Genomic DNA, 24,108 nt, shown 5'->3' on the forward strand with positions numbered 1-24,108 from the left:
CAGTGATCCTTCCCACAAACTGGACAGCAAAACATGGTCACATTTCACACCTCACCATAAACAACACCCCCCTACCACATACACACATACCCAAAACTCCTTGGCGTACCATACATCAATGTCATTTAAACAACACATCACAAACATTGAAAATAAATTAACCCCAAGACTCAACACCCTAAAGTCATTTGCCCATACAACATTCAGACACAACAAAGGAACCACCATCACAGAATACAAACAATATATACATTCAGTGATGAATTATGCAAGCCCTGCTTGGGCTTCTAAACTCACTAAAACACACTACAACACCCTACAGACCATACAGAACGAGGCCCTAAAAACTATCACAGAATGCACAGCTACTACACCCACAGACCACCTACACCTAGAAACCACAGTCCTCAAAGTCAAGGATCATCTAGACATGAGAGGCACACAAATTCTTGCTGCAGCCTCCACAAACCCACACTACCCACACTACATGGCAGCACATCTACACACACCAAGGAACATAGAAACCACAGTCCTCAAAGTCAAGGATCATCTAGGCAAGAGAGGCACACAAATTCTTGCTGCAGCCTCCACAAACCCACACTACCCACACTATATGGCAGCACATCTACACACACCAAGGAACATCAAAACAACACCCAGCACATGATATCATACACAAATACTGTCATCTCTCCCCCCACATGATATCACACACAAATACTGTCATCTCTCCCCCCACATGATATCATACACAAACACTGTCATCTCTCCCCCCTTGCCCGCCTCAAACCAACTTCCAGAAGCATATCCATGCTAAAATCACTCGCCACTCCATTCAGTCACTCAAAGACAACACACAGCTACAAGCACAGCCTCCTGATATCCACCCTTCTGAATCCTACCTCCCTCATGAGGACAGGATCCACCTTGCTAGGCTGAGATGTGGGCATCATCCAGCCCTCTTGAGTTATAAGAAGAAGCTGGATGACTCCGTCACAGATGCCTGTCCTGGATGCAACACAGCACCCCACACTATTAAGCAAATTATGGAAGACTGAATTGCACACAATCGCTTACGCCAACAATACAACGTACAGTCCTTGAGAGCTGTGTGGGAAAGCCACGTCTCGGATCCTTCCTCCAACTCACAATTATGCACATACCTCTCTCCATGCCATCCTTGGTCTCCCTCTCCCCTTCTACCTTATTTATTTATTTTTTTTTATTTTTTTTTTTTTTTAATGTATCCGACTCTGGGCAAAGGCTTCACAGCCTGCTTTCAAGGCCCAGTAGCCCTCCTACGTACCACACACCTCTACATGTCACCACTTCGGCGCTAACACCCACCATCCATACTGAATACATGCTAGGGCTGTCTCATACAGGACTGGTGTATTGGTATTAGCAGGGGTATTTTCACGACATGTCGAAGGGTATTCTGGTAGATTAGTAAAGTCTGATTTTTCTATCTATCTATCTACTGCCAGACGCCTTAATCCCATTTGGGGTGGCCACACACAAATCGCCTCCAAGTTGCCCTGTCCCCCGCCATCTCACTGCCCTGCTGCCAACTCACACCCCCCTCTCTCATATACCTCTCCACCCCATCCCTCCATCTCATTCTCGGCCTCCCCCTCCCTCTTCCCCCCTCCACCACACTCACATACACTCTCTTCGTCAGTCTTTCACCCTCCATCCTCTCCACATGGCCAAACCACCTCAGTGTGTCTGATTTTTATGAAATTCAAATCCTTAAACTGTTTCCTGCCCCAGCAGGATTTGAACCCGGGTCCATTAGGACTAAAAGCCACCTCTCTACCAATTGAGCCACCGCCTCCTAGTCAAATTTTATTCTCCATTCTATCCTGAATAATTACAGTACTAGACTACAAGCACACTATATCCTCCTGATGGGTATAGGACTGGCAGATGTAAAGACAAATTCAATTTGTAACAGAGAAAATTCATAATAAACCAACATCCATATATCTAAAGGGTAATCTAGAACATGAATGGTAAAGAAATGAAAACATGAGTGTCACGAATCAATTCGCGACATTTCCTTTTTGTGAGAAGCCACGAACTAATAGTGGAAAACTCACTGTGTATCGCTCAGTTAACCGTTTCTCTCTCCATTTCGGGGTATACTTTTCAAATAATTCGTCACCGTTTTCAAAAAGTGACCGATTTAATGCACGTCACTAAGTGCGCTACTGAGCGATACAATTATTTCTTTATCGTTTGCCTCTGCTTCCCTCAACCGTTAGCCACGCCTTGCGTCCTGCCCATTCAATGTATTTGAATTCAGTTTTGTGTTTGCTGTGACGGAGAAAGGGTCTGTGCTCAGAAGTGGAGAGGTCAGCTAGCACCCCAAGCTCCATTAGTACAGTTAATCCCAGCTCTCCCACCTTAGTGGTGATACACAGTATTCATCGACTGGTATTTCTTTTGTGTATTTTGTAGTTTTAAGAGCTTAGTTAAGGTGTTTTTCCTAGGCGTAAGTATTTAGCTTCTGTGTGAGTGAGCGAGTGCGTCTCATTGATTTGATTTGAAATGTAATGTTAAATTTATTTTTGTAATTAATAAATTTAACAGTTCTATTTCTTGAGCTTAATGTAGAGTAAATCTTGTTTCATTTCTCCATAATTAAGCTTATTTTCCATATAGCTCCTAGCTTGCATAAACGTTTTACTATTCATAACTGGTACTTAGACCAGTCTTGTATTAACTTAAAATCCGTTGTGCCAGGAGTTAATGCATCAGCAAGAACCTGATGTTATTATTATTAGTATTAGTTATTTATTGTCAGGGGTGATGTAACTTTCTCCAGAGGCTAACAGTACAGTAATTCAGCAATTGTGAGTAATTAGTCTCTGCTGTGTACTGTTGAGGAAGTTTATAAATTCTCGTTCTTGAGAATCTTAGCAAGTAAGCGTAAAGTAATCGTTGCTTGATGTAGCAAGACAATCATTGTCTTTGCTCTTCAATATTATTGAATATTATTATCAATTTAAACAACATTTAAAGCATATATTTTAAAATTACCGTGATATTAAAAACCCCGTGACAATTGGCGACCTCATTCCAGGATATTAACTCCTAGCTCTAAAGCTATTCACGAGATAGTGCTCACTCATTCATATTTAGGTATTTATCATTAAAGTTTATAGGCACAAGCTTACTGGTGTTTACCGTTAATTTAGCAAGTGAGTTTTTGCTTTATAAATCAATAGAGTACTTAACTCTAGTTTATTTTTGGTAACGCCAGACGATTTTATTCGCTCCTGGGAAGTCGGCGTACCCATTGTGTTTATTATTGAGTCTTCCCAGTCATTTACATTTTTGATTTATTCTTTGCCAGTTAACTAGATAAGACTGGTCACCACTAGCTTGTGTCTGTATTCTTTACTTGTGTTTATTAGTATTCGTCGCTAAGCAGTCAGTACTCAATTTCGGTTACTTAGTAAATTGAGCTAGCATCATGGCTACAGCTGTATATGTACAGGAAGCCAAAGATATTGGTCTCACAGACCCAGAGAAAATACAGAGTTACGTTCTCTCACGGTTCAATTACGAGCAAGAACGTGAGAAAGATGCTCGTGAAGAGCGTAGGATTCAGCGCGAATGCGAGCGAGAACAGCGCGAACACGAGCAGAAACAACGCGAGCTCGAGTTAGAAAAAGAGCGAGAACAGCGCGAACACGAGCGAGAACAGCGCGAATACGAGCGTGAACAACGAGACAAAGAACGAGAACATGAACTTGAAGTGCTGAAGCTCAAGCGAGATTCCTTGGCTTCAGACACGTCTGGTGCAGTTGGTCAAAGCTCCACGAGCGTTCTCCCTGCACATGTCCTGGCGACCCCACGCATCAAGCTTCCTTCATACAAGGAAAGCGAGCGAATCGAGCCGTACATAGCTCGTTTTGAGGACATGGCAGACTTATATCAACTGGATGAGGCAGCTAAGCGGCTTCAGTTTCTTAGCCTATTTGAGGGCCCTGCCCTCGATATTCTCCACAGAATTCGTGGAGACAATCTCACATATGAGATGATGAAAGCTGCACTCATTAAGGCGTATGGTCTCACAGTAGACGACGCCAAAGTTCAGTTCATGCGAGCTCGTCTCCAAGACAAGGAGACAGCTGTTCAGTTCCTTGATCGTCTCACAGCTTACTTAAATGAGTGGATGGAGAAAGATGAAACTCCTTCCACGCGTGAGGGATAATTGACCTTATGCTGCGTACACAGCTAGAGAGGTCGTGGCCTGCTGAGCTCATAGCACAGCTTAAGATCTGCCAGGTGAAAGATGCCAGCCAAATGGCAGAGAAGGCTGACGCATTCTTTACTGCATACGGGTATCAAGCTCGTAAGCAAAACACCTGGAGCAGAAAAGATACTGCCAAGTCTGGGAAGCAGTCTCAGACTGAATCCCAGCACCAAGGCCGTTCTCAGAGTAATGGTCAAGGTCCAAAACCGCAGTGGAAGGACCAGGGGCAAAACACTCAGAAACCTGAGTGGAAGAGGTACAACAAGTACCCTAACCAGCAGCAGTATCAGCCACGCAACCGACCGACGGGACAAAGTTTTTTACCACCAGCTCAAAAGAGGCAGGAAGCGAATGCAGCCTTCATTCCTCAGCAGCAGCATGGTGGTCACGTCCCTACCAGTGTGGGTACTTCCCCACAGTTCACTAGTCCCACAGTGACAGTGAACCCCCCTCCACAGATGGCCAATGTTCCATCTTCCCAATATAACCCTCAAGGCACAATGTTTGCCACATCAATTCAGCAGCCTCATGAGTGGCTAGCTGCTTCCTCCACAGGCCCTCCCACAGGTGACAGTACCTTCCTTGTTCAGCCAGGGTTTGTGGGAGGCATTCCTGTGAAGGTCCTGAGAGACAATGGTTCCTCAGGTTGCTCTGTTAAGCAGAGTTTAGTTCGGCCTGAGCAGTATACAGGTCGACAGATCCATGCAAAGCTTATTGATGGATCAGTGAGATTGTTCCCTGAGGCATGTATCCAGGTGGCATCTCCATTTTATACTGGTACGACACCTGTAGTTGTCATGCCAGAGCCTCTATTTGACTTAATAGTAGGCAATATTCAAGGAGTCAAGGATAGTTGCTCCGATGATGACGCTACTCAGACTTCGGCTGCTGCGGTAACACGAGCCATGACTGAGGCTCCAGACTGTGTCACCCCAGTGATCATTGAATCGCCGCAAGATCTGATGTGTAGTCAACTTGTTGTGCAAGAACAACATTCTGACCCGACACTTGCTACCGTGCGGAACAAACAAAAGGGTCAAGTGATTAAGTATTCACGGGGAGGTCGAGCCAAGTTCCTTCGTAAACAAGGACGGCTCTACCGTGAGTCACGAACACCCGAGGGCGAGGTTCGACTGCAGTTTGTCGTTCCCGCCAAGTACCGCCTAGCAGTGTTACAATGGGGTCATTGTTCAGTCTCAGGAGGTCACATGGGCAAAAGGAAGACCCAGGGCCGTATCCGAGCTGACTTTTTCTGGCCAGGGATGGGACGGGACATAGATAGTTTTGTCCGTTCTTGCAGTGTGTGCCAAAGTATCGCCACTACTCAGGGACATGCCCTTCCTGTGCCATTTATAACCACACCTGTAATCTCTGAGTCAGTTGAGAGACAGGGTAGTGGTGAAGTGGGTGCAGACCTGACGTCTCGCCCATTGGCCCCACAGGACACATTATGTCCAGGGCCTTTACATACATATTATGTACCGTAGGTTAAGGGGGAAGTTGAGAGGCGACTTGAGGCTATGGAAGACCCAAGTTTGCTTAAGGATTCTCAGCTTCCCGGTACTAATAGAAGTACTGTAGGTTAAGGGGGAAGTTCGAGAGAGAACTCCGCAGTGGCGACTTGAGGCTATGGAAGACCCAAGTTTGCATAAGGATTCTCAGCTTCCCGGTACTAATAGAAGTACTGTAGGTTAAGGGGGAAGTTCGAGAGAGAACTCCGCAGAGGCGACTTGAGGCTATGGAAGACCCAAGTTTGCACAAGGATTCTCAGCTTCCTGATACTAATATAAGTATTGTAGGTTAAGGGGGAAGTTCGAGAGAGAACTCCGCAGAGGCGACTTGAGGCTATGGAAGACCCAAGTTTGCACCAGGATTCTCAGCTTCCCAGTACTAATATAAGTATTGTATTGTAGGTTAAGGGGGAAGTTCGAGAGAGAACTCCGCAGAGGCGACTTGAGGCTATGGAAGACCCAAGTTTGCACAAGGATTCTCAGCTTTCCGGTACTAATATAAGTATTGTATTGTAGGTTAAGGGGGAAGTGAGAACTCTGCAGAGGCGACTTGAGGCTATGGAAGACCCAAGTTTGCACAAGGTTTCTCAGCTCTCCGATATTAATATAAGTACTGTAGGTTGAGGCACAGGTTGAGGACCCGTGTGCAGTTCGAGGCTATGGAAGACCCGAGTTTGCACAGGGATTCTCAACTCGCCGACCATAATCGTGTGCTATAATTAATGGCGACCTCGAGTGTACTTTTCATAGCATGTACTGACTGCTAGGCAGAGAGAGTAATTGTAACATGATAAAATTTTGTCCCATTGACACTTTTGATGCTCCACCTCAATTGGTTTTGCAGGTTCAGCAATGGGTGTAGCAGTTTTGCTGTGCGGGCCAGCCGATCGTCTGCCGCACGCTGCCACCTCTTCTCCTCTGCCTTCGTCGTCGCCATATTATTTACTGCGTCATTTTACACATAGGTACAGTTACACTACAACTGTCACACCTACACCGTGTATTACATACACCACGCTACACAACAATTAGTTGTCAGTGTAAATGTAGCGAATTTTCGCTCAGTTTGACCTGAGTACAGGATTTTCACCGTCGTCACGGAGTTTTTCCCTCAAGCTTGCTTCTATTAACGTAAATACGAGGTTTTTTCGCTCACTGACGACTGCGACTTTCTCCTGTAGCAGGATAGCACACACACCACAGTGTGAATCTTGTGTGACTGAGTTAGGATTTATATGTATGTATATTGAAATCTTTCTTCTGAAGGAAGAAAGATTTAATTTTCATGGGGCGTAATGTCACGAATCAATTCGCGACATTTCCTTTTGTGAGAAGCCACGAACTAATAGTGGAAAACTCACTGTGTATCGCTCAGTTAACCGTTTCTCTCTCCATTTCGGGGTATACTTTTCAAATAATTCGTCACCGTTTTCAAAAAGTGACCGATTTAATGCACGTCACTAAGTGCGCTACTGAGCGATACAATTATTTCTTTATCGTTTGCCTCTGCTTCCCTCAACCGTTAGCCACGCCTTGCGTCCTGCCCATTCAATGTATTTGAATTCAGTTTTGTGTTTGCTGTGACGGAGAAAGGGTCTGTGCTCAGAAGTGGAGAGGTCAGCTAGCACCCCAAGCTCCATTAGTACAGTTAATCCCAGCTCTCCCACCTTAGTGGTGATACACAGTATTCATCGACTGGTATTTCTTTTGTGTATTTTGTAGTTTTAAGAGCTTAGTTAAGGTGTTTTTCCTAGGCGTAAGTATTTAGCTTCTGTGTGAGTGAGCGAGTGCGTCTCATTGATTTGATTTGAAATGTAATGTTAAATTTATTTTTGTAATTAATAAATTTAACAGTTCTATTTCTTGAGCTTAATGTAGAGTAAATCTTGTTTCATTTCTCCATAATTAAGCTTATTTTCCATATAGCTCCTAGCTTGCATAAACGTTTTACTATTCATAACTGGTACTTAGACCAGTCTTGTATTAACTTAAAATCCGTTGTGCCAGGAGTTAATGCATCAGCAAGAACCTGATGTTATTATTATTAGTATTAGTTATTTATTGTCAGGGGTGATGTAACTTTCTCCAGAGGCTAACAGTACAGTAATTCAGCAATTGTGAGTAATTAGTCTCTGCTGTGTACTGTTGAGGAAGTTTATAAATTCTCGTTCTTGAGAATCTTAGCAAGTAAGCGTAAAGTAATCGTTGCTTGATGTAGCAAGACAATCATTGTCTTTGCTCTTCAATATTATTGAATATTATTATCAATTTAAACAACATTTAAAGCATATATTTTAAAATTACCGTGATATTAAAAAACCCCGTGACAATGAGAGTGAGGCAGTCTGCCTGTTAGTGCTATTTTTGTTGTAGCCTATGACTCATTTCACTGTGAACCAGTGGACTATATGAAACCAGCCTATTCAGATGGCAGCTCCCAGAGATCTTGTTTACAGTAATGGTGAAAGACTATCTGTGTTGTGAAAGTGAGATGTATGAGTTGACTAAAGCAGGGACACTTGGTGACCTCATTGTAGTATGGCTAGGTGCACTCAAATCTCTCTGGGAGGAGGAGTTTCTGTGGGAGGAATGTCTGGTGGGGGTTCATGAAGGATGTGGTTTGACTGGAAGTTTTGGATGTCTGTGGTAGGTGTGTTTGTGTGTATGTCAAGTGTAGTGTTGGGCAGAGGAGAAGGGATGCTAATGAGGCATTCTGTGTAATGCTCAAAGGCTGTTCATTTTTTGTCTGCTTGGGGTGAAGGGTGGTACAACATAAGGTTACACCGGTGGGATAGATTCCATGCGGATGTGATGACCTTTGTATGTAAGGTTACACAGGTGGGATAGATTCCATGTGGATGTGATGAACTTTGTACCTATCATATTCATATAACAGTAGTCCTTGATTTCGAGTGCTATTTTTTCTTGTGCAAGTAGTCTATATTTGTGGTCTTGTCTACATCCTGTCATTAGTGTTGAAACTGTGTGTGTGTGTGTGTGTGTGTGTGTGTGTGTGTGTGTGTGTGTGTGTGTGTGTGTGTGTGTGTTTCTTTTAAGCTTTTCCATGTTTATGGCTGTTAAGACAATATAAGATATCACAGGGTACGATAAGATAAGGTTAGGTTAAATTAGGTGATTGAAGACTAGATACAGGTAAAGCAATGTAAGCTAATTTAAGGAAAAGTGAAAAAAAATCCATTTTCACACTGGTTGAGGATGCTCCCTAGAACCTCTTCCTTACCTTTTTATTTTTTGATACAGTACACTAATTTTCAGTTGTATGTAATGCATGTAAACCATTTGTATATTGAAAGGAAATAAAATAGCATACAAAAGAACATAGATGCAGTAAGCATGATACACTGCTTCTTGAGAGGTGCCAGAAAGCCTAAAAGTTGGTGAAAACATGGACCAAAGTAGAGTACACAAAGGTAACGTTAAATTGCATGAGTAATCTCACCTCGGAGTTCAGTGTTAGTCTTCTCCACAGATGCCAGCTGTCTCTGCAAATTTTCTGTGTTGCTCACAAGTGTCTTTATTCTTTCATCATTGTATTCTGCTTGGGACACCAATCTTATGTTCTCATTTCTGTTGGTAAACAGGAATGATTACGCATTAGAATGCTGCTGCTGCATTTACTGCTGCCCCAGGCTCATCTTCTTGTGAACCTGGTGGACTGCAGTCTTTATTGTTGTCGTTCTTCTCCAGTTACCCATCCTCCCTTTGGGAAATGGCAAGGAACTGAGAGACATTTGTATTGCTGGGCAGCAGAGCAGTCATGTGAAGGTGTTCTGTCCAGCAGCACTAACTATCAGAGAAGGAACACTTAGAGAGGAAGATGAATCTATCTGACCCATGTTACAGGCAGAGCAGATGTTAAGACAGAAAATGATGGATAACTGATGAATACAGTGGCTAAGGGTGAAAAATTTCCTCTCTCTTAACACCTTCTAACCAGTGATGTACTTTTTTAGTATATTTTTGGTACTTCCTGGGTAGGTGGGGGCACCCCATCATCCACTCACTTAATGTAGGGATGCCTTATGGTCTCTACACTGAGTGACAAGCCAAATGGTTTCCTGTACCCAGGAAACCATTTACTATGCTGGGTGGTAACCATATAACCAGGGTTTTTGGCCAGGTTAACTGTACCCCAGATTCCTCTATTCAAAATCATTTAATCATGGCAGACATTTCGGGGAGCCTCAGAGGGCCCAATACCTGCCCTGGGCCCCAGTCAAATAGGCAGATTTGCATGGCCATGTGGAATGTGAGAGGTGTGAATGAGGTGAGCAACAGCATGGAAGTGGTGAATTTCAAGAGTGTGAGATATGCCCTGCTGGCAATGTGTGAAACAAAGATGAAAGGGTGTGAAATGTGCTAAATCGGGCATGAACGGGCAAGGAAGATGCAAGGAAGGAGTTGCTCTGTTGATGAATGAGGTGTGGCAGAATGGAATGAAAGACTACAAATGTGTCAGCTCAATATGTATGTATGTCCAGTTCAAGATTGAGAAGGTGAAAGTGGCTGTGACTGTGGCATATGCACCATGTGATGACAGAAATGAGTGAGAAAAAGGCAGGCTTTGGGATGGGCTGGATGAAGCAGTGGGAGAAATGCCCAGGAGCTATAGTGTGATTGTAATGGGCAATATGAATGGATGAGTAGGCACTGGTCCTGAAGATGATATAATGGGTTGTAATGGAGTACCAGAAAATGATAATGGAAAGCAACTGTAGGATATGTGTCAACAGAGGAGATTGTGCATTTGTAACTCGTATTTCAAACACAAAGATGCACAAAAAGATACATGGTATAGAGGGAACAGGGATCGTGTTGAGAGGGGCCTGACTGATTACGTGCTTGTAGAGAGGTCAATGCTGGGAATGGTTGCTGATACAAGGGCCATGAGAGGACAATGTAGAGGCCTGTCAGTTCATGGGACTGCTGTATGCAAGATCAACCTGAGAGGAGTGAGGTGGACCAGGAGAGAGAGGAGCAGTTAGGGAGAAAGACTGAAAGTCGAGAAGTTGAGGATCAAAGAAATGGCAGATGAACAAAGGACCAAAGTAGGGGAGGAGTTGGAATTAGTGAATTAGAATGAAATAGATCTGGACAGCCTGTGGAATGCATATATGGACTGATTAGTTAGGAATACTAAAATGGAGTGTGGTGTGGCAAGAGTAACAACAAAGAAGAAAGGTGCGGCATGGTGGGATGAAGAGGTAAAGAGAGCAGTGGAGGAAAAGTGGAAGTGGCTAGAGTGGTTACAAAACAGAGGCTCAACTGAAATAAAAGCTGAATATATTGAGAACAAGCGAGTAAAGAGACTAGTAAAGAAGAAAATGGAGGAGGTAAATGATGACCTAGCAAGAATAATGAATGCAGACTACTCTGAAAAGAGGTGCGGAACTGTATATGTGACAGCAGAAAGAAAAGGGAAACTGTGAATGATGTAAGTGGCAGATTACTAACCCAAGGGAATGAAGTAAGGACCAGTTGGAAAGAATATTCTGAATGCCTGATGAATGGGAATAGAGAAAGCAGCACCACTGTAAACATGATTGGTTTTAGGTGTATGCAGAGAAGGGATGCAGTGCCAGGAAATGTGACACTCGCACAGGAGAAGAAAGCAGTGAATCAGCTGAAAAATGGGAAGGCAGCTGGGGCAGATGTGGTGTATGCAGACATGATTAAGTGTAGTGGAGAGAGTGGAATGAAGTCTTTGTTGGAGATTTGTAAGAAGGAATAATGAGTGAAACTGTGCCAGCAGAGTGGAGAAAGGCTGTGATTGTACCCCAGTTCAAAAATAAAGGTGAGCGAAGTAAGTGCAACAATTATCGTGGTATAAGTCTAATGAGCAGGGCAGTCAAATGGCGGGGGACAGGGCGACATGGAGGAGATTTGTTTGTGGTCACCCCGTACAGGATTAAGGCGTCTGGAAATAGATAGATAGATGGATAGATAAGTCTAATAAGCGCTGTAGGGAACTTATATGGAAGAATTATTAGAGAGAAAGTAAGAGAGATATCAGAAGTCCTAGTGACTGATGAATGGGGTGGCTTTAGGACTGGCAGAGGATGTGTGGATCAAGTATTTACAGTGAGACAGATAGTAGAGACGGCTTGTGAGAACGACTACTGTATAAGGTGTTCATGGCATTTATGGATCTGGAAAAAACATAAAACAAAGTACGCAGAGAAGGACTGTCGAAAGTTTTGCGCATGTACGGTGTAGATAGTAAGCTGCTACATGCTATCAAGCATAATTATGATGGTAGTGATGCATGTTTAAGGGTAAACAGGAATCGAAGTGAATGGTTCACGATCAATGTGGGCATGCAATAAGGTTGTGTGATGTCCCCATGGTTGTTCAAAATAGTTGTATATATGGATGGGGTGATGAGAGAAGTAAAAACACGAGTAAAGGAAAGAGGAATGGCAGTGATAATGAATGGTGACAGATGGAATATTTCAAATTTGTTGTATGCTGATGATGCAGCGCTACTTGCACATACCAGACGAGAACTTGGTAGACTAGTGCAGAGTTTTGCTGATGTGTGTCAGCATCATGCCTTGAAAGTGAGTGCAGAAAAGGGTAAAGTGATGGTAACTGAGAGTGAAGGTGACCCCCAGTGTGATGTTACACTGATTGGAGAGACACAGGAACTGGTGAGAGTTTAAGTACCTGGGTTCAGAGATAGAAAAGAGAGGAAAATATGAGAATGAAGTGGAAAGTAGAGTGACATATGGAAGGAAAGTAGCTGGTGCTATGAAGGCCTTGATAAGAAACAGAGACTTCAGTGTTGCAGTAGCACGAGGCTTACAAAAAGGAGTGTTAGTGCCAAATATGGATGTGAGACTATGGCACAGCATGAAAATGGAAAGTCATGAGTGACAGCAATGGAACCGGGACTGCTGAGGAAAGTATGTGGAGTACAGAGAGTGGATTGGATATGAAATAATGCAATTCGTGAAAGATGCAGAGTGAGTAAGTCTATGGACACCAGAAAAGAAGAGAGTGTACTGAGATAGTATGGTCATGCGGAGTGAATGGATAACAATAGATTTGTGAAAACGGTATATCTGAGCAAATCTGAAGAAGGAAGGAGGCGAGGTAGGCCAAGGAGAAGGTGGAGGGATATGGTGGATGAGAGTGTGAGGAAGAGAGATATGGATGTCAGTGAAGCTAGGGGACTGACAAAGAGATCGAGCTGGCTGGCTGGAAGTTGTGAGAAGATGTGCATGAGTGGGGACCTGGCACCCCTTTTAGTGTAACAACGTTCAGACTGACTCTATCGGATATGTTTATAGGAAGCTACAAAATGTGGTGAAAATTTTTGGTGTATCCAATAGAGCCAGGATTCCGGGGACTTGAATGATGAGTGAATGGAAGCGTGGCCCACTGGAATGGGAAAAATTGGGCTGTCTGGATGCTGCTACTCCCCACCCTGCCTTAGGGTGAGAAAGGTGTGGATGATGATGATGATGATGATGATGATGGTGACTTCCTAGGGATATTGTTTTACTTATGAAAGGCCTCTTGTATTGATGGGATTAACCCCTAACCTCTACATGACATGATATCCCACACAGTTGTGGGTGTTCTGGGGGCTCTGGACTCTCCAGGTGACGTGACATACCAAACCCTCCTTCTTGCCACTGCCTGTACCAAAATCTATCACATCCAATGAAAACCCAAAAGTGAGCTCTGAACCAAGGAGGGAGTTACCTCTGAGGTATGGTGGGGTTAGACATATTTTTTTTTTATTCTGCAGTGTCTGATTCTTTCCTCCCATATGGTGGCCCCTTAATCTCAACCCTTCACAAGTCGCCAACACACAAATCAATGAGTCACACAAACATACAATGGTGAATTCAGTGCAACAAAAAACTGGATGCAACTGTTTAGCAATGCTGGGAGACTGAGCCATGGTCACAGCCATAATAACTTGCTCAAACACTGCCTAGTTGATCAGCAGAAGTTACCTTCCTTCTTCACCGTACTCCACAACGCCTCCATCTAGACACCAAGGGATACTTGCACTGGTGAGAGGAAGGATTAGTGAAGATCTATCTATCTATCTATCTATTGCCAGACGCCTCAATCCCGTTTGGGGTGGCCACAAACAAATCGCCTCCAAGTCGCCCTGTCCCCCGCCATTTCACTGCCCTGCTCCCAACTCACACCCCCCTCTCTCATATACCTCTCCACCCCATCCCTCCATCTCATCCTCGGCCTCCCCCTCCCTCTTCCCCCCTCCACCTCACTCACATACACTCTCTTCGTCAGTCTTTCACCCTCCATCCTCTCCACATGGCCAAACCACCGCAGTGTGTTCCTCATAACGCTTCCTATCACATCCACATCCACATCCATTAGTGAAGATCATGGTCTTAATTGAATGTTTTAAGTGGTTTAGCTGCTGAAATATGACAGTGCGAAGATAAACAATTTTCAGATACTAGGTAAATGCTCATAAGGGGGAAATGACAGTGTGCTTAACACCTGGAAGGTGAGTTAATGCCCATAAGGGGCAATGACAGTGAGCTATAATGCCCAGAAGATGAGGGTTAGTGAAGGCTATAACTAAAAATCTTTGCTTGCTATAGGTATGGAGGGATTTTGGAGCGTAGGGTAAGAAGAACACCTGGAAATCTGTGTCAGAGTGGTTGTGTGTGCAAATGGGTCTGTATAAGTTATCAAAGGAACCTTGACAGTGTGAAAATGTGAGAACATATGAAAGAACATACAGTACTACACTACTGCATTTTTTTGTATGTCTGGTCCTGGGTGAGACTTAACTCAGTCAGGGGGATTAATATACGGACACATTACACTACGGGCTCCATGGTGCTGTCTTGTTATTGCTGTTGTGGTTGTGAACGTTGTGGAATGCAGGGTGAAGCTGCTGCTTTCCTGCAGTCCACCATCCTCCTCTCTCTCAAGAGAGAATGAGTTCAGCAGAATTTGTATAACTGGGTATCAGAGCCACCAAGTTATACTAGTGCCAACAAAAGAGAACATCCTTTTCCAACATCAAAGGTTCCATATAAAAACCACATGTCCAATATAACAAACATAATACAGCTAATGATTTTAGTATCACATAATACACTGGTAATTTAAGTGATGACTGTACTGATAATCCTATAACAATACCAAAATGCCCCCCACCTGCCCGCCCATCCCCCGTCCACTCACCCATACACAGAACCCACCTTGTCTTTTCCATGGTGGCCTTGAGTGCATCATAATCATCCTTCATCACCTTGTCATTTTTGGCCTTTTCAGCACGGTACTCTTCATACTCCTTTTTCAATGAGGCCAGCTCCTTATTTGATTCCTCTATCTCTGCCTCCATCTTCTGTGCCTCCTTGCCTGTCTGTGCACCTTCACTTGTTGGCACTGTGGGTTTCTGGAAAATAATGGCTGTCAGTACTCCAGGGGACTGAAGGGTTAGTGAATAAGTGAGTGAACCTTTTTACTGCTGTTGATTAGTTCTCCTTCCAACATGTCTTCTCTTTCCTTGTTTTCAGGACCCTGCCTCACCCATGCTTTCTGAATTCTGTCTCATCTCATCCTATGGCTGGAAAAATGAGGTTAGGATGATGGTGATGATGATGATCTGATCTTGCAGCATCAGAGGTGTTCATCATCATCATAACCTTGTTACACCTACAGCTCCACTTCCATCATCATCCTTATTGTTTCACTACTCATAAACCCACCTGCCCGAGCACCCTTGCTTACTAACAATGTGGGTTTTTGGAAAATACCTGCATGTGTACACTGTAGTTGACCTGTTTTCACAAGACAAAAATGGGCCACTCCCACAACTTCAATACAGCAGACCCTTGTTTTATGATGATCCATGATGATGAAGCACAATGCCTCAACAGTTGTTGTAGGATCACTATTTTTTATTATACGATCACCAACAGGAAGAAGGAACCAAAGGCCGCGAGCCCGCAATTGTTGTTCCTTCCAAGAGAAATACAAAATACATGAGAGAGCCAAATTCAAGATCCGATCATTTCAAGATGCCTGAACATTGCATTTGAAAGACTGGAGATCATAGGAAGCAGGAAATACAGAGGAAGACAGTTCCAGAGTTGACCTGTCGCATAAATGAAGGACCGGGAGTAACGGTTAACTCTTGCATTGCACTGTTGGACAGGAAAGGGATGAGAGTTTGCTGCTACACAGGTGCTATGCGCCCATCGTTGAGGTTGAGGAATGCATGCAGACAGTTCAGAGGAGCAGTGACCATTGAAGTGGCAATACAAAAGAGATAAAAATCCAACAGTGCAACGAAGAGACAAAGGTTGAAGGGAGTCAGTAAGAGAAGGAGAGTTAATGAGATGAAAAGCCTTTGACTCCACTCTATTGAGAAGAGCTGTATGTGGGGAGCCTCACCACACATAAGAGTTGTACTCCACACAGGGACGGATAAAACCCCTGTATAGAGTCAACAATTGTGCTGGGGTAAAGAAGGAAGAGAGTCAGCTTAGCACACCTAATCTCTTGGAAGCAGATTTTACAAGAGATGTAATATGATCTTTCCACGATAAGTCCCGAGTAAATGAAACCCCAAGCATGTTCAAGGATGATGCAGGATTAAGCTGAATATTATTAAACATTAGTGGGTATACCAGTGGAAGATTTTGTTGGGTTGACAGGTGTAAAAACTGAGGCTTTGATGCATTAAAAACAACCAGATTATTTTTACCCCAGTCAGAGATACGAGGCAAGTCAGACATTAGGTGTCCCATAGCCTCATCACTACTTTGTTGAAGTAACTGCTAAGATGGACGTTGCAGGAACCGAATGGAAAGGTGAAGGGTGGAGTCATCAGCATAAGAGTGGATAGGGTTAGATGTACACCTTAGAAAGTCATTGATGAATAAAAGGAAGAGAGCTGGTGATACGACAGAGCCCTGAGGAACACCACTGTTGATAGATCTAGGAGAAGAACGATGGCAGTCTACAACAGCGGCTATAGAATGACTAGAAAGGAAGCTAGAGATGAAGGCACAGATAGAAGGATAGAAACTATAAGAGGGCAGTGTGGAAATTAAAGATTGATGCCAGACTCGATCAAAAGACTTAGAGATGTCAAGTGCAATGGCAAAGCCTTCGCCAAAGTCCCAAAAGGAGGATGACCAGGAGTCTGACAGGTAGGTGAGAAGATCGCCAGTGGAGCGTCCCTGACGGAACCCATACTGACGATCAGAAAGAAGGTTGTGACAGGAAAGTTCATTTTCGTTTTTAAAGGCTCCAACATGCTTGCATGTGTCGGCCTTGGTCACCTAATGGCGGCTCTCCATGCTGCACGATCCATTGCAGCCTCCCTGTTCAGTCCCTTAACCCTAAGGTCACACTTAATGACCTCGTCCCATGTCTTTCTCGGTCTACCCCTCATAACCCCACCCCCAATATTAACACTTCTCACCTTCCTCACCCAACTATCATCCCCCATCCTCTCCACATGTCCAAACCACCTCAATCTACCTCTCCTCATCACAACACCAATACACTCCAGTCCCATCCTACCTCTCAACTCTTCCATTGTAAACCCAGCCCCTCCAGGCCTTGGACGCAGAGACGCACTGCACATCCACCTAATCATTGTCATTTCTGTACGTCTGAGCCGGCGAATGTCTTCCTCCTTCACTGCCCAGGTCTCACTGCCATACAGCATTACACTCCTAACACACGCTGCATACAAAGACCCCTTAGCACGTAGGGAGAGCCCCCTCAATGTCAGGAGAGGCAAGAGCTCCCTGAACTTCTTCCAACCACTTCTCACCCTAGCCACAGAGCTAGCTCCAGCCCCACCTCCAGCACACAACATGTCTCCTAAATAACAAAACTCTTCCACACACTCAAGAGATTCACCAGCAAGTTCAATTCTTTCACGTCTGACGATCTCCACCTGCTCACCCCGGCACGCCGTACACATAAAATCAGCATTATCTCGCAGTCTACCTCTGATACCACTACATCTCTTATGCACCCATTTATCACACACACCGCACAAGATGGAATTACTTCCCACGCCCTTGTGGCAAACTGCACATGGCCACTCTCCCTCGTCTTTGACAGATGCTTTAAAATTTTTCTATTAAGAACTGACTCGAAAACTTTTGAGATACAGGATGTTAAAGCAATTGGACAATAGTTAGAGGGTTGGGAATGGTCACCCTTCTTTGGGACAGGCTGAATGAGAGCCAAGTTCCAGCAAGAAGGAAAGGTACAAGTTGATAGACAAAGGCGAAAGAGCTTGCCTAGGCAGGATGTAAGCATGAAAGCACAGTTCTTGAGAACAACAGGCAGAACTCCATCAGGCCCATATGCCTTATTGTTTGTTACAAGACAGCCTTTGAATACAATCACTATCGAGAGTGTTTGTGTCTGAGATGAAACAGAAGTGTGGAGTTGGAGTTCAAGCAACAATGTGAAGTGCAGTGATGTGAAATAATTACCAGATTTGGTGAGTTGGATACTTGTTTTTGGACTATGTTGGGTGGGAGATCCTTGGCCAAAAATGCTCCCTCACTGAACCCATGTTATAAATGACATGTTATATGATAAACTATGATGGATTTTTTTTTCATGTGCATCCCCATCATTAAATGAGGATGTGGTGCACTAAGTTCAATAAGCCTTGGCTATGAGGCCAGAATTTGCCTCCACAGTTACTAGTTTGATCAAGTCTCCTATCCAACTACACTTGGCCATCAAATGAGCTGAAAGGGGTTGGGGATCTTTGTCAGGTTTAAGCTAATGTGTTACAGAATGGGGCAAGTAAGGACTGATGATGGGTATGGTAACAAAGAATAATGGAACTATGAAACAAAGGGTAGTTAGATTTATGGTAGGGAGAAGGCAAAGGGGTACTCAGTGGACTTGGGTGAGGCAAATGGATGAAAAAAAGACAGTAACTGAGGAAGGGGTACTCACAGAGCCAGATCAGGGAAAGGGGAAGGACAGGGCAAAGAGAGTGTAACAAACAAAGGGATATTCAGTGATCTCTGGCAGTGCAAACTTGGGGTGGATCAGTTGGTACGGAGGTGGCCTGCAGTCCTAACGGACCCAGGTTCAAATCCCCGCTGGAGCAGGGAACAGTTTAAGGATTTGAATTTAATAAATGCAGACTTTACTGATCTACCAGAAGAACCGCCAACATGTCGTAAAAATAACCCCACTAATACCAATACACCAGTCCTGTATGAGACAGCCCTAGCATGTATTCAATAGGGACGGTGGGTGTTAGCGCCAAAGTGATGACATGCAGAGGTGTATGGAACGTAGGAGGACTACTGGGCCTTGGGAGCAGGCTGTGAAGCCTATGCCCAGAGTCAGACACAGGGAAAAAAAAATAAAATAAATAAGTTTCCAAACAAGATTTACAAAGGTCGGTAAATCTACTAAGAAGAGATGTTAAAAAGCTGCTGTGCACAAATATCTGCATAAAATTGGTATGATATGGACCAAAACCACTTAACACTAAGTAGTGATCTGTAAAAACTACTGTACTTGCTAAATGTAAATATCCCAAGCTATAGCTAAACCACTAAGTTGGCAACTCTAAAAACAAACTACAGTTGGCCATCTATATTAGTGAGGCTTAGGGAAAATAAACCCTGCAAATCAAGAAATCCATGCATAATTGTCACCCCCCCCCCCCAATATGCCCTGCAGCCATAATTTAACTACAGCATATGACTGCTTAAAAACTGCAGTGTTCCAAAACATCATAAAGCAACAGAATTTACTTGCTTAAAAATATTCTGATATGTTTTAATGACATAAGCTGTTAATCATCCCAAAATGCACCAACCCCCAACCGCCGGGGAGCAGCATATGCCGCATAATTTCGGGTGGCTGGAGGCTGCCAGGTGGCGGGTATAGCCGCATTTGTCTTCCCGCCACCAGTTGAACCAACCGCCATGTCATATTTGTAAGCAAGGGTGGGAAGAGACCCCCTGTACCTCACACACATGTGATTCAGTCTGTCCTATGACTTGCCCAGGTGTGGAGCCATGTCTTCAGAATCCTCCTCATCAAGCAGGCCCCTTGCATCATCCACCCCTGACAAACTTCTGTCAGTGAAAGGGCTCAGTGACAGCACAATAGGGCGTGCTTTGGAGGAAACTATATCAAGTTTAGCTAACAGTGGTGAAACTTCCAGAAAAAGCAGGAAAATTATCACGTCGAGGGTGAAGTTTCACGTGCTCCTTCTCCTTCCCACTGTAACATGCCTAAGATGGCCATCAAAGTGCTTCAGGAGGCTGGAACGACCTATGAGAGCGACACCTTCACCTCTCAGGAAGAGGTGCATGACCCTGGAGCAGGAGAAAGTGAAGGAGAAGGTGCACAGGGTGACGGTCACATACAATACAAATGCCGCTGCCGCACCTCAATACCACACTTGCGATAAGTGCGGTGTCCTCTCTCCTTCCCATGGCCCACATCACCAAAACCCAGCACTTCAAGGGCCATTTCATCACAGCCTGGTGCTTCGTATGTGGATAGAATGAAAAGAAGGGCCGCATACGGCCAGCATGGCCAAGTGCTTCTTTGACTACCACCGTGAGCACAAATCCTAAAGCACAGGTGTGTGGAAGACTGCACATAGTGGACAAGTATGTGCAAGTTTTTTTTTTTTTTTTCACAAGTGAAAATGAATTTGTAAAAGTTATATGTAAAGTAAACCTTTGAAATATCTTGAGTCACGCACACAGAAATGGAAGAAAACCCAGTAGGTACCTGCAGAAAATTACCTTCATGGGTAGAATTTCTTTATATTCTTATCTTGAAATTAGTCTCGAAAATATGTGATATGCACCGTAATTGTAATATGAAGTGCAAATACTATAACTGCTGTGAAGCACAAGCAGTAAGGTAAGTATCATCACCAAGCCAGAAAAAAGTGCAGAAAAAAGCATAACAGAAGTACAAATGTTTACCTCATAGTCAACAAGAGTGCGTGCAACCTGCGATAAAGTTATATACAGGGCAAAATTTGCAGACAATCATTGGGAAATAAATAAATATTTACTTTTCGCCTTTTATTGTATCTGTGTCAGTTCCCCCACACACCTAACAGGCATAGTGTCACTCTGCAACTGCTGGAACACCATTGACAAGCCACATGTACAGATTGAATGATTGATTTATAAGGGGTTTGGCACAGCAGTGCCTGGCACTGCAGCTGCAAGGCTATTCAGCGCCGTCAACAGTATAAGTAATGAAAAAACAACGAACCCGGAAAACCAGAAGACTGCCTCACAAGACCATCCCTCCAGCTCTAAAGGTTCAAAGTTAACAAGCTACCCTCAAATATGAGGGACTGACTATACTCTAATAATTATATTAAATGAAACAGGCCAACTGATTTCAGAAACTCGACTAGTTTCGTTACTGGTGCATCATTGCCAAGCAGTGTTCTAATAGGCATCCATTCCAAACCACAGAACCTACACTCGTGGGCAAATCCAGCACAATCTGCTAAAATATGCCTCACAGATTGAGGTACCTGACAAGTTTGGCAAATTGGGGGCACTCGCCCATCGCCAGTGGTTAACAAAAACTTATGAGTAATATATGTCTGCCCAAACCTCAAACGACTCATCACGATACCAGTCCTCCGGTCAGGGTGATTAGCAGATAACCAAGGAGCAACTAATGTATGAATAGACCTTACCTTTGCATTAGTCACCAGGGATGACCACGATGACTGACACTTCAAGCAAATATACGCTCGAAGTATTGGCTTAAAGTCACAGGGGGGTGGAATACTAACTGGCTCACATGCATTTAACTTACAAGCCTGTTTTGCAGCCCAATCTACAAGCTCATTCTGTTTGATGCCAACGTGGGCTGGCACCCAGCAGAACCGGATATACTTAAAACGAGCCGCCAGATGAGTCAACCAATACTGAATTTCCAGGACTACAGGATGAGTAGGGGCAAAACTCTTCACAGAGGCAACGGCACTCTGGGAGTCAGTACATACCACATACTTACTTTTATGTCCATGGTAAAACACATGTGCTAATGCACTACGGATAGCATACAATGCTGCTGTGAAGACAGAGCATGTATTAGGTAGCCTACATACATTCATGTGGCCATCCACATGAAAGGCACAACCAACTGTCTCACCAGTTTTAGATCCATGTGTAAAGATGGTCCCCTCATCTGAATGAACCTCAGCCAGATGTTGATGGAACAAAGTAGCCAGATGAGCCAGAAGACTATTGCTCTTTGACAGGATAATGAGACATACAGGTCTAACCAATTTCCATGGTGTTTGCCAGACGTACTTCTGGAGGAATGGAGGATCCACGGCCTCCAGTGTACCCTGCTGCAGGAGCAGTGACATGTCTATAATTTGGATTAGACGGATCAGACTTTACCCTGATCAAGTAGCGTAAGGTCATCTCCTCTCGTCTAAGGTCTACAGGTGACACTTCCGCATCTACGCACAAGGATTCAACAGGAGAAGTCCTAAATGCACCCGTGCAGATGCGATGACCTGTATTTTGAATGACAGACAACCTGTCCAAGTAAGATTTGACTGCAAAGCCATACACTTGGTAGGTATAATCCAATTTGGAATGACACAAGCTTCCATATAATTGGAGCAGTGTAGTTCGGTCTACAACCCAGTCAAAGGACAAAATACATTTTAACAAATTAAAGTCTTTTTTAACATTCATTACTAACTGATCAATATGGTCTCTGAAAGTCAACTTGGAATCCAAGCAGACTCCCAAGAACTTCACTTTCTCTCGGAAAATCAACAGAGACCCATCAAGAAACAAGTTGGGTACCTGCTTGAGTTTACAACTCCCTGTAAACCGGATGGCTGTAGTCTTCGTTGTAGAGAACTTGAAACCATGGTTTGAGGTCCACTGAAAAACAAAAGTAATCACTCTAATATCCGGACGCCCAATATCCGAACATTCCCACTAACAAGATATAATTGTCCCGGGATCCAATATTCCCAAAATGGTTCCGGGGGGGGGGGGGGGGGGGATCCCGCCCGTAATTTGAACTTGCCGCGCATGGCGCAGGACAGCTTTGTTGTGGTACGTCATTCCTCCGACGTCCGATAGAGTGCCGCTGCATCCTCCCCACTTTCCGCTTGTCTCTCGCCACGAGTGCACGCTCGTTGTTATGGCTGCCCACGTGATTGCTTTTGTGGAGGTGCCTTACCTGCTGCAGGCACTCCTGCTGCTCTCAGGCCTCCTCTTAGTGTGTGTGATGATGGCCCCGCCACCTGAGAAAAGGAAGAGAGTGGTGCTGACTCTGGAGAAGAAACGGGAGATATTGCAGAAAGTAGATGCGGGGTGGTCTTCTTCCCGCATCCTCTGCGAGTTTAACCTGGCCCGATCTACTTTGTTCGATATTAAGAGATCCTGAGACAAACTCATGCAGTACACGGCTGACTTCTCATCGAGAAGCAAATGCAACGTGGAGAGGAAGGCGATGTTTACCCCCAAGTTTGCAGAAATCGACCGCTCCATGTTGATTTGGTATCGACAGCAACGTGCTGCTGGTGTGATGGTACATGGAACAGAGCTGAAGGCTGCTGCTGAAAAGTTCACCAGGCTTCACGATGCCCTAGACTTCAAGGCATCCGAGGGTTGGCTCTTTGTGTTCAAGTTACGGCATGGCCTTACCAACCATAAAGCTCATGGCGAAGCTTTGGACGCTAACGAGGATGGAGTTGACGAGTTTCGGCACAAGGCGAAGGGCTTGATCAAAAGGGAGGGCCTCACTCTCGGTCAAGTCTACAATGCAGACAAAACTAGTCTATTCTATCGCTCGCTGCCAACAAACACTCTAGTCGAGGAGACGGAGAAGCGTGTACCTGGCCGCAAGCTCTCCAAGGAACGGATATCTGCTTTCTGTTGTGCCAATGCTAACGGCATACACCGGCTTAAGCCCATTGTTGTTGTCCGCGCAAAGCAGCCTCGGTGTCTTCGTGGGCTGATGGATGTCCTTCCTGTCGTCTGGTACCATTCTTTGAAGGCATGGTTAACAGCCGTGATCTTCAAAGACTGGTTCCACTGCCACTTCGTCAAGGAGGTCATCAATTACCAGACGAAGACACTGGGAATCCCACGCGACCAGGTAAAGGCCCTCCTTCTCCTCAACAATGCACCTGCCCACCCGTGCGACAAGGACTTGGTTGCTGAGAATGGTCGGATTAGGAGCATGTTTCTGCCACCTAATACGACTGCTCTCATCCAACCAATGGACCAAGAAGTGATCGTGGCAACAAAGCGCCTTTACCGAAGGAAGTTCCTGGAC

At 44.4% G+C, this 24,108-nt stretch overlaps 1 protein-coding gene across 1 annotated transcript in view; it reads right to left on the reverse strand.

Annotated features, from left to right (window-relative positions):
* Positions 1-24,108, reverse strand: part of LOC145402051 (nucleoprotein TPR-like) — a gene marked incomplete at its 3' end in the record, with an annotated part of 419,889 nt that overhangs the window by 266,472 nt on the left and 129,309 nt on the right. Inside the window, exons 14-15 of the mRNA XM_080274148.1 lie at positions 15,000-15,186; positions 9,239-9,366 (exon numbers count right to left, since the gene is read on the reverse strand). Of these exons, the coding sequence (XP_080130274.1) occupies positions 9,239-9,366; positions 15,000-15,186 (315 nt within the window). The remainder of the gene's footprint in view (positions 1-9,238; positions 9,367-14,999; positions 15,187-24,108) is intronic.

The sequence above is a fragment of the Coenobita brevimanus genome, chromosome 57, assembly GCF_032717465.1.
Source record: "Coenobita brevimanus isolate Jiangsu-jjx chromosome 57, ASM3271746v2, whole genome shotgun sequence".
Classification (NCBI taxonomy): Eukaryota; Metazoa; Arthropoda; class Malacostraca; order Decapoda; family Coenobitidae; genus Coenobita; species Coenobita brevimanus.